This window comes from Engraulis encrasicolus, chromosome 20 (genome assembly GCF_034702125.1).
Source record: "Engraulis encrasicolus isolate BLACKSEA-1 chromosome 20, IST_EnEncr_1.0, whole genome shotgun sequence".
In the NCBI taxonomy this organism is placed as follows: domain Eukaryota; kingdom Metazoa; phylum Chordata; class Actinopteri; order Clupeiformes; family Engraulidae; genus Engraulis; species Engraulis encrasicolus.
Genome location: NC_085876.1, coordinates 17,997,691 through 18,009,703, shown reverse-complemented (window position 1 = coordinate 18,009,703; position 12,013 = coordinate 17,997,691). Strand labels below are relative to the sequence as shown.

At 41.2% G+C, this 12,013-nt stretch overlaps 1 protein-coding gene across 1 annotated transcript in view; it reads left to right on the top strand.

The window, feature by feature from the left end:
• LOC134436828 (venom phosphodiesterase CdcPDE) overlaps nt 1-12,013 on the top strand; it is a 69,725-nt gene that overhangs the window by 22,414 nt on the left and 35,298 nt on the right. The window contains exon 12 of the mRNA XM_063186178.1: nt 9,762-9,870. Coding sequence (XP_063042248.1) covers nt 9,762-9,870 — 109 coding nt within the window. The remainder of the gene's footprint in view (nt 1-9,761; nt 9,871-12,013) is intronic.

Below are 12,013 nucleotides of genomic sequence, written 5' to 3'. Positions count from 1 at the left end.
TTCCAACGTAAATGTGAACGTGAGGAACATGAATTCCAGTTGAAGAAACTCCAATTAGAGTTGGCTACCAGGAACCAATTTGCATGGTCTTGACAGTAAACAAATGATACAGAGACAAATGAGGTGGAGTAAGTCAAGGAGGCAGGCTTTGAAATCAGTGCAAAGTCCAAGGTTTGTTATCCCACTAAATTGGCTCCCGCAGCTTGTCCAGTGGTTCTGAAGCTAGGGGCAGTGAATGCACTGCATGGATTTTGCATTAGTCTTTGTTAGAAAACCTCAGGTTCACAGTTAATATAATTCCATAAATCAATATTCATTTGTATGCCGATTAACCCCTTAGCGCAGAGCCTACGTTTATAACCCTAGAGTCACCAAAATTGTATTGACCTCGTGCCAGAATCGAACCTGGGTCCCCAGTGTTGCAGTGCCATACCCTACTGTTTGAGCCATGGCAGGTCCTTCTGCTTTTCAAAACATCCCATTTAATACCAACAACTGCATGACGATTGGGCCATCTAAAAGGCAAGGGAGGTTACAGTATGTAGCTATGTGCATAGTAACTGGTGCAACAATGCAACAATCACTTTGCTTTAATGCTGTATGCCGGCATACTGTATCATTAGAGTTAGTTTGGACACTTGAGACTACCTGGCACATCGTGAGATTTTAGCTTTTTTAAAATAAAAATGTGGGTATGTTACAGCTGAATGAACACATTCTAATGCAAGATGAGGGTCTTTTAAATGCAATCATGTTTCATGTTTTTATGTGCATCACAGGCTAAGACATTTAGGTATTTATAGGCTGAGGGCAACTTTACCAAGAAGGGCTTAGGCATTCAGCAGACGTTTTTTGCAGGTGCATTAGGCACGAATGGGTTAAGAAACCCAAAGTTTTAGCTTTAGCTTCATCTAGTCCAGAGTTTCTCAAAGTGGGGCGCAAGCCCCTCTGGGGGGGTGCGGAGGCTTTGTGGAGGCATTATTTCCTGTCTTGCCAATAAGCCAATACGTTTAAAGACCTCACCAACATTATATTATTAATTGTCATGAATTTGAATAGTAAGAAATGAACACATACTGTATCTGCACTGCATTCGACTGCAGTCCCTCTTTGTTTTATCTCACCTTTCCTTTGATTCTACGCAGCGATCGTAAAATGACTGTAGTCTGCGCGAGTACTGCTGTTGCTTGGGGGGCTCAGAGGCATCCAGACCCTCTGAGGGGAGAATGATGGAAAAAGTTTGAGAACCACTGATCTAGTCCAAGTGGATCCTCTTCCAGTGGCCTCTGAGCTCTCATCAGGCAGGAATGTAGACATCATGGGGACTGATTCATTCATTCCTACCTGCAGCCATCTGCTTGTCAAAACATCCTCTGTAATTACAGCAATACAGACCATGATTAGGACCAGGCCCCGGTGCATGGCCTACACTGAGGGCCTTTGCCCTGGCCATTGTTACAGGGTGAGACACATAACTGGAAGCAGTGGGGAAAACATAGCAGAGCAGCTATGCTAACCTGGTTCTCGCAAAGGGTCTGCGTGAGAGCCAGGCTACAGTTATGCTGCCCTACGAAGCAAAAAGGCAGTAACTGAATTGCTGTTGAAAATGAGTTATTGTGATTTCCTGGACATATACGTATGTCAAAATATAAAGTTAAATAAATCGATTGGTAATATAGAGTATCAAAACAGCCATATGTCAATAATCGTATGACGTAAGACTACATAGGCTGAACAACAGAATAATGTCAATGTCATTGTACTCAATTTGGATCTATGTACTGTACCTTACAGTAAGGAGATATGCACATTACAATCAACAACTATTGTAAAATACTACTAGTGAAATTTCAGACAAACTCTTTCCCATCATGTGTGGCAGTTCAAATGTACCTGCAATGCAGCTGGAGTGTAGACCCAAAACCAAAACATATGACACTGTCTAATCATCAAAACAACACCATATATCCATGACAAACAGGAATGGAAAACTGACCAAAACGGCCAATGAAATCAAGTCCTGCTATTTACTCCATGCCTGCAAGTCCCTGCCTGCGATTAGTGTTCATATTTTACCATGTTTTCTGGAATGATTTCACAACACTAGGCCCTTACTAAGGAAATAGTAGGCTATAGGAAATAGTATACTCTGACGACGGAGGTAGGCCTACTTAAAAGATACATGGTTGAAATCACAATGAAATCACTACACAGTACCATTTCTCCCTTTTCTCATAGGCTGTGTTACGTAAACATGGTATGCATCTATGCTCTATGGTATGCACTGGAATTTCAAATTTAAAAAGGGGCATATACCCTTGGCATCAAATATTAAAGCCAGGTCACAGAGTCCTGAAATACAGTAAACACGTCAAGGTGAGACCAAGTTGTCATAGTGTCACAACTTAGCATAGGTGCCGAATTAGGGGGGCATGGACCTTTTTGACCCGTCAGCGGGTCCATCTGCACAAAGTGGCTACCTGGATTATATAAAGATGTTGACATTCACTACACAAATTACAAAATCGGTTACAGAATTCCCAGTGCAACGAAGCTTATTGAAATTATTAAAAGTAGAAAAGAAGGAAGAAAGACACCCGTGACACATCATTCTTCCAGTTACCCCAGATTGCGGCGGGTTGATTGCAAATGTTTGTCATTGTGCCTAACCAAGACAAGACAAGCCAAGCCAAGTCGAGATGATTTGCTGCAGACATGCACATGTGTCTTGTCTTCTACATGCGATCAGGGCTGTAACCAGACATTTTCAAATACAGAGGTAAAATACTGCGTGCTGAACTGTATACCGTACATTTAGAATGCTTCAAATACTTCAGTCAAACTCTTTCTTTTTATTAATCACTGCCTTGAGGATAAATGGGGGTGTTGTATACAGACTGAATTTATCATTGAAATCACTCAAAATACTGAGGACATGACCTCTGTGTCCTCAATGGTAGTTATGGCCATGCATGGGGTTGCCTGATGGTATTACAATCCCTTGTGGGGTTGGGAGGTCTTTCCTCAAGAGCTGTGTGATTCAATATCAACAGATTTGCTATTTTATTTTCTGGGGAAGAATACGTCCCCCTACCCCTACCTGGAAGCAATGTACTATATTTATTTGTCACGGCTGGACTGGGATGAAAAAGCAGGCCGGGCATTTTCGGTCAAGACCGGTCCGCCAGGCATTGAGAAAGACAATGAAGCCAATGACAACAGTTTTAGTCATCTTTACAAACTGTTTTGACCACAACAGTCAAAATTAATATTTAAATCTGACTCTGAGAGGTCAGCTCTAGCGGCATGAGGACTGATACTACTGCACTAAGGGCAGGGACAGGCCATAATCATCAACAGTCCACCGGGCAAATGCCCTTTAAGCCTTATGGCAGGGGTGTCAAACGCATTGCCCGCGGGTTCCATCCGGCCCGGATGTTAAAAAAAAAAAAAAAATATATATATATATATATATATATGAAGAGTTCAGATGCAAAACCCCCTAACTCCACTTGACCACTTTTTGAGAAAAACACATTTTTTTATCAGGCCTTTGTATTTAGGTATAGAAACCTAGATTTAATTGAAATCACAAGGAAATTAGTTAGGGAAAACACTGTGTAAATTTTACAAATGTTACTTCTGCCAACTTACTGTTTTTAACAAGTATTTTCTTTCTTTGCCGTCAAAACCAGCTAAATCCATTACTGCTTTGTGTGCAAAACCCTCTAAATCCATTTTTTTCCATACAGGCATGGGAAAGTGTTACAAAACCACCAAAGATACAACTGGAAACATTGAAAATGATTATGCCACACATATGGGGTGGTTATAATAGTGCTGGTGTTGTGGTTGGCCCATTCATATCTAATTTAATGGACACATGATCATCAGATAATTGCGCCATACGGTATTTGTAGCCCCTTCATGGCACCCTGTCCAGGAGGTGACCTGCTGTAATAGTCACTGAAAGGTTACCAAAGTAGTAGCCCTACTGCACCATGACACAACACTCCACTATGACACAACATAGGGCAGGGATGAGGAACCTTTTTCATTGGAGGGGCCACTTCAAATTCATCCGAGGGCCATAAAAGTCCTCCGAGGCCCATACTATAAACACAAACCAGGATTTCCCCCTGCACTTTAGGCCTATATTGAATGAAACCACCTTTAAAACAGACCCAACCTTTTCTAGGTCCCCTGGATATAATTTAATTGTATTGCAAATGTATTTCATAACATTCCTTTACAAAACATGTAATATTTCATGTGAAGCTGCTTTATATCGTGGGCCGGATAAAATGGCCTCAAGGGCCGCAAATGGTTCCTCACCCCAGACACAGGGCGTTTAGTATTGCACTACGTCTTGGTCATTGCCACTCTAGTAGTGGCTTAAGTTAAAGGGTTAAGCAATACCCAAAGAATACCAACACTCATCTTCATGAATGAAAATCCACACTGTTTAAACAACAACAAAAGTTTATTTTCTTCACATCTGCAGACTTAATGCTTCCCAAGCAAATGATACAAAGTAGTAAATCAAATGAGATTTTCATGTTGTTTACATCATTTTTTTTTAAATTGCACTGCAGTAGTATTTCAATTGTAACACAAATACATGCAACAAGCAATTTTCTGCCAAGAATGGCAAGTTAAAGCCAGTAAGATTAACACAGTAATCGTAATTACAATAACAAAATGGTATAACAATAATAACGAGGATAATCATACAGCTGTAAAAAGAGCTTGATATAAATAAGTTAATCATGAAAATGAAGTTGAGGTATGAGACAATACATTTAATGTATTAACAAGACAATTAACATGACAACTATTTTACAAACCTGTTTTTGGTAATTCAACATTAGGAAACTGAGGTATGAGAAGGTACACATAAAAACAGAATTATTAAGTTTACATTAACTAGGGTTGACTATGGTAACAAGGCTGCTTTATTTTTTGGGTGAGAGTGTCTGAGTGTTATGTGTGCATGTTTAGTGACATTGTGCCCCTTAAGAATGTGTGTGTGTGTGTGTGTGTGTGTGTGTGTGTGTGTGTGTGTGTGTGTGTGTGTGTGTGTGTGTGTGTGTCATAATGTCTATCCAAATGTTTCAAGGCTCTCACATACTTCAGGATCCAAGAGTCCGTCCCTGCCATATTTCAATCATCAAGCAAGCCTGGCTCATTAAGTAGGTAGATAAATAAATAAATAAATAAATAAATACATAAATACATAAATAAATAAATAAATAAATAAACAAACAAATAAATAAACAAATAAAATAAATAAATTCAATTTACATTATGAACAAAAGATTGCTGAGACGACAAACTTGTTTTAGGTGTGTGTGTCTGCGTGTGTGTGTGTGCTATTATGAGTTTGTGCCTGCACTTGTGTGTCTGTGTGTAAACAGATATGCATACATTTTTGTCATTATCGTGACTTACGTGTGTAGTGTGTTTGTGTCTGCCTAAGAGTGCATTGACTTAATGGAAGGTGTGTGTGTGTGTGTGAGAGAGAGAGAGAGAGAGAGAGAGAGAGAGAGAGAGAGAGAGAGAGAGAGAGAGAGAGAGAGAGAGAGAGAGAGAGAGAGAGAGAGAGAGAGAGAGAAGAGATTTTACTCAACCTCCAGATCTTGTTCAATGTTCCTGTCACCTGCACTTGACAACGCCTCTTCATAAAATTCCTGCACAGTTGCAGGCACTCCCAACTCATGCAGTAACTTCATCACATCCCTCTTCTTCGCCAGCTTCACACAGTTGACATCTGGTAGAGGAGCCGGCGCAAAGTCACGCCACCTCTTCCCTCTTCTCAGCACAGAATGACGAGTAAAATCGCCAGCAAATGAAGGCTTGCAATCCAGCCTATCCCCACAGATCTGAATGACTCTGGCCTCGCTAATTTTGAAGGATCGTTGCTGGGTGGTGAAGGCAGCAGCTTCTTTCTTGAAGTCATAGCACTGCCAATCTCTCCCATACTGATGGACAGTGCCATGCCTGTGAAGGATGGATGTATACTCGTCTGGCAGCAGAATGGTGGCCTGCTTTTTAATGTGTTGTTCGATCCTGCCAAACACCCTGTCGGCTGGCAGGAAACTGTGTCCTCGGACCGGAAAGAAATAGTTCATGGTGAGGTGGGGAAACATCTGAGAATGGAGGGCAAACAGCATGGCCAGCACATTGATATTCTTGTTTTGCCCATAGCAGGAGTCAGAGAAGAGGCGGAGGCACTGACGCATGGAGAGGCTGTCTGCAGCTACTGCGGTGAAAAAGTGTTGCAGGGCTGAGGCAATCATATTGCTGTCCTTCGAGTTCTCACTCTCCAGCCAGGTGTAGAGGTGGATATCATGTCTGCTCTGTGGTTCCCCTCTGCCATGGTGACGCACCACTCCAAATACATAATAGTACAGCTGTCTGGAGTAATAAGTCTGCCCTATGGCAGACTTTGGCAGAACAAGGTTCTCCATCATATCGAAACACACAGTGAAAGAATCACCAACATCATTCAAAAGATTATAAAATTGGCGGGCGCGTCTGCGATGGAGGGCGTACAGGATGATTTTTTCTTGCTTTTGTTGATCTGTTAATGTGGGGTCATTCATTTCCATCCGGGATTTCACACATGTGGAGCACAGGTCCTTGGCCGGGTGTCCAAAGGCCAAGTTAAAGTCATACATAAAAATGCTCCAATAGAGTGAGTAAGTGACTTGCAGATGATTTTGCTCCAAAAAAAGCCGATGCATTTTTGCGACGCATAGGTCACTGGGTAGGTACTTCCTGCCTGGAGCGCCACGCCGGGCGTAATGGCTGGATCTGCAGTCAAAGGACTTGATGTGTCCTCTTATTGCCTCCTTCTTGGTTGTGACTTCCTCATTTGGTCTTGAGCCTCCTCGTTTTTCGGGGCGCGCCGTGCCAGTTTCTAGCCAGTGCTTGGCAATGCCCTGAACTCTGTCTTTCTTGACACCTATAATGACAATAAATGGGAGAGAGAGTTGAGAATTAAAAAAAAGAAGCTGACTGGCTGTTCATTCTTACTGTGAAAAATCAGGAGGAATTCGAAGAAAAGCTTTCATCCATCCATTCATTCATTCATTCATGCAAATTATGTCAAAATATCACATGCTTTGTCTTTTACCTCCCATTTTTAAAAGTACACACAATGAATGCACAAGATAAATCAAATGCCTTGATTATTGAACATTTTAAATTTACTGTTTTGTCTTTTTATTTCATAATGGTGATATAGGGGCCTATGCAAGGTTGTGGTGGGATGGGTGAGTGTTAGTCACTGACAGTGTTGGGAGGTAATGCATTACAAAATTAATTACTGTAATGTATTACTTTTTACTGTAATGCAGTAATGTACGGCATTACAGGGCAAAAATCTGTAATATTTACCTAGTTACAATGCAAAATAACTTAAGTTACAAATGCATTACATGACCTGGATTTTAGTGGTATTCAGTGTGGTGAGTCAGAAAGAAGCTATTCTTGAGCCTGGTTGTTTTTAGTCTGCATGCTGCCAAAAACACCTCCTGGGTTGGAGGTGAAAAAGTAATGACTCATGAGCTTGATTTACACTGCAATGAATTGCCAGATCCATGTTTAGGCCTACAGTTCTTTTGGCGAAAGTAACTGAAGTAAGCTTAATGCAAAAGTAGTGTAATGCCTTAGATTTTAAATATAGTAATATTTTACTGTAAGGGATTATTCTGAAAAGACAGTAGCCTAACATGTAATCAGTAAGCTTAATGCATTACAGTTTTTGAGTAACTTTCCCAACACTGGTCACTGAATAATGATACTGTCTCCCATCTTAGGTGTGCTAGGAGTTAAACTCCTATCATTACTGTTGGCTGATACAGGCCAATAGCCATAGGGAATAGCAGACTAGCAAAGCGATTCACATCAGAAAGGTATACCCCGTTTGAAATGGATTAACATGATCAGGACTCTCTCTCTCGATCTGTGTGTGTGTGTGTGTGTGTGTGTGTGTGTGTGTGTGTGTGTGTGTGTGTGTGTGTGTGTGTGTGTGTGTGTGTGTGTACAGTGTGTGACTGTGTGTGTGCATCTGTGTGTGAGCACAACAGACAGCACACTCGTGAAGGAAGACAATGTTTTGACTTACAGAAAATGCTGAGGAAAGACGCCTGACAGACAGGAACCCTTGTTTTGTCCTCCTTTAAAACCGAGTACTTGATGGTCACGTCCCTCTGTCGTTGTCTCGTCTCCTCGTCCTCCCTCCTCCGTTTAACAGGCATGATGTCCATGTGGGATAGCAGTATGGCATCCTGTGCCACCTTGTCTTTGGTTGTGTACAGCTGGTTTTTGAAGTATGCAAGGTCGGTCGCTGTTAACTTTACCGCGGCGCACATCCGTCGGTTATGGTTGCAGGCTATTGCATTTTCACAGTTTTCGCCACTATATCGCTGTATTTTCGCTACATGGCGACGCTTATTTTTCTCAGCACAGCGTTTCCTCCGTCCGTTCACTGTTTGGAGGACAGGCTCACTCATTCCATCATAATCAGTGCCATCAGGCTTCTCTGTAGCTGCCATTTTGCCGAAAGTCGCCGGATAAAGTTAGCTTTCCTGAGGAGACTTTGGCATCAGCTGTTTCTTTGTTTACAAACTTGATCGCATGTGACGCGGTCCAGGTCACGTTCTGATTGGTTGTTGAAAGTAGGGGCTTTTGCAGTGAAAGTGAAGTGGCGTTTAGCGGTTTTTGATTTTAAACAGATATTTTAGACACGGCGGGGAGCGGTTTATTTTATTTTTTTTAACAAAAACATTTAATTTATATAATCTAGATTTAGACAGGATTCACACAATATCACTAACTCATTTTTTTCAAAAATGGCGTTTAGGGGGTTTTGCATCTGAACTCTTCATATATATATATATATATATATATATATATATATATATATATATATATATATATATATTAATTTTAATTTTTTAATTTTTTTATTTTTTTTTAATGAAATAACCGAAATGCGCAATTACGCCCCTCGGGGCAAAATCGAGACATGCATGACATTAACTCAATGGTCCCTCTGTTATACTGTATATATGTAGTAAAGTGCACATCACACTTCTATTATAAATGGTGAATTTGTACTGTAACAGGCATTTGATAAATATATTATAGACCTCATATATAGAGATAAAATGTTAATACTTCTTATTCGTATTGTATTGGTATTGGTTGTAATTAAATAATAAATAATTGGATTTGTATTGGTTCCTATTAAGCTGAAACTGGAAACGGGATGTTAGAATGCGTGAAAATGCAGGAAATTACATCTAGGAAATACAAATTTTTCTGCCAAAATGAACTGTGCCATTTTAATTAATTGACGGTTGGCAATGAATGAATGAAGTCAAGGAAATTTTGCATAGGATTATCAGTATTGCATTGCTTTCTACATATTCAACACATTTAAAACGTGATAGTACTGAACACTAATCCTCCGCTTTACGTTTTTTTTGCGATGATGTTACTAATGCGGCCCGCTTGAGGTCCACATGGGTTGTATGCGGCCCCCGGACCAAAACGAGTTTGACACCCCACCCCGGCCAATCCAGACATGATATTTATTTACTAGGTGGACTCTGACCATAGAAGTAGATCATAGTGTTCTCGAGTTCTCGAAATTACAAAAAGAATGTTTTTTGCATTGATGTTACGTGATGTGATTTATCTACCTATCTCTAAATAGCACACCCCACCCCCCTTACAAATTGCCGTTACAGCTCATCCAAGGAGTCCAGGGGGTAGACAAGATCGTTGGGCAACTGATGGATGGCCTGAAGATGTTGAAACTCACTCAGTGCCTCAACATCATGATTGTAGCAGACCATGGTAAGAAGCATAGCATCCATCACGTCCATCTGGTAGCCACAACACCACAAAATTCTGGTTAGCACAAAATGGTACTACTATGATCAGTGTTGCCAGATGTGTCTGATCAAATCCTGCACAAAAGGTTCTCAAAAAACGCCAAAATGCGCCCAATTAAAAAAAAATTGCATTGATTTCTATGGGCACAAAACGGCAAAAAACCCTGCCAAATGGCCATTTTTTCCCGTTTTTACCTGCAGACGGCCATCCCAAGTAGCCCAATTGGGCGGGTAACAACGCTGGCTATTATCTTGGCCAGTTCAGGCCTTCAAAATGTATTAAAGGTGCACTGTGTAGGAAATGGTCAAAAAAGGTACTGCAGCTATGCTGCTCATTGAAACTGGGTTGCCTATTGCCAAATTTGATCTTTTCATGAAAGTTACGGAGCAATAAACTAATATGTTCTAGTTTGGCCCATGTACAGTCATTTTTGCAGCTAAAAATGGCTATTTCTTGAAATTCAAAATGGCAGACCATGGAGAAGATCCCCCTTTTCATGTATGAACAGTGCAATTTGTCCAGTCATAATGAACACTTGGAAATTGATGTTGGTGGTGGTCTGCATGAAAAAGGTAACATTAGTAAATGGGTAGCATGAATTCTGGAAATAAACAACTAATAATCTTACACAGTGCACCTTTAAGTTTGTTCAAATCTGTGTGGCAGGCAATATTGAAAGTCGGACATCTTGAAAATGTTAGCCTCAAAAATCTATTCTATCTATTCTTATTATAAAGAGTGTTAGTAACTTAATGATTGCTACTATTAGGCCAGGGGTGAATTTCTGGAAAGCATAGTTGTTAGCAGTTAGCAACTTACGTAGGTAGTTGCCAATGGGAAATTGCATTGAAACCAACAAAGTAGCTAACATAGTTAGCAACTACGCTTTCCAGAAATGCACCCCTGAATAGTCCATTGGAAAGAGAACGGTAAACAACCACTTTCATTTTCAGCTAAATCACTCAGTATATTTTTTCCCCACTTTTATCTAAATGTTATACTTACATGGGGAAAGTACTGCTACCTGTTTTTCTAGGCTTGTGTCAACCCACACAATACTGATACGCATTACAAATCTGTACAAAACTGAATTCTGGCTTGAATCAGTTCCCTCCGATGCTTTGAGGTGTTTCATCCCACACAACACTATTTTTTTTCACAAAACTGGAAAATGAAACTGATTATCTCTCTATTGAAATCAGCGGAGGTACTGAAGGGGGGGGGGGGTGTCTCTGACAAAAGGGACATTGCATTTTTTTTTTAAAACTAAAATTCCACAAGTTAACAGCTAGCAGCTAATAGATGTACTGTATTCACTATCCTGTAGATTTCTACCAATATTAGCGATCAATGGCCTGTGTAATTTTTTTTTGTCCATTAATATTGCTTGATCTATTCTTAAATCCAAAAGGGGGTCCCTGCTTAAAAAGTTTGGGAACCACTGTTTTACAATGTCCTGGGCAGTCATGGGTAAGCGGTTAGGGCGTCAGACTTGTATCCCAACGGTTGCCAGTTCGACTCCCGACCCGCCATGTTGGTGGGGGGAGTAATTAACCAGTGCTCTCCCCCATCCTCCTCCATGACTGAGGTACCCTGAGCATGGTACCGTTCGCCGCACTGCTCCCTTGGGGCGCCATTGGGGGCTGCCCCCTTGCACGGGTGAGGCATAAATTTCGCTGTGTACAGTGTAGAGATGCACCGGATCCAAGATCCGGTTCCAGATACGGCAGGATAATAGGGTTTTTCACAGGATCCGGGTCCGGTTCCAGGATCCAGGATCCGGTAGCCGAGGCTTTTCAGTCAAAATAGTTTGAGCCAACGTGATAAAAAGGGCCCACGTGTGTGAGTAGGCTATGTGTTTCAACCCTTTTGTAGGATCCGGTATCCGGTTCCGGATCCGGCAGGATCTTAAGCAGTGGATCCGGTATCCGGCAGGATCCTAAAAATCAGGATCCGGTGCATCTCTAGTACAGTGTGTAGTGTGCACTTGTGTGCTGTGGAGTGCTGTGTCACAATGACAATGGGAGTTGGAGTTTCCCAGTCGGGCTTTCACTTTCCTGATGCCTTGTGTTTGTGCTGTAATTGTCCAGGAATGGAGGAAAAC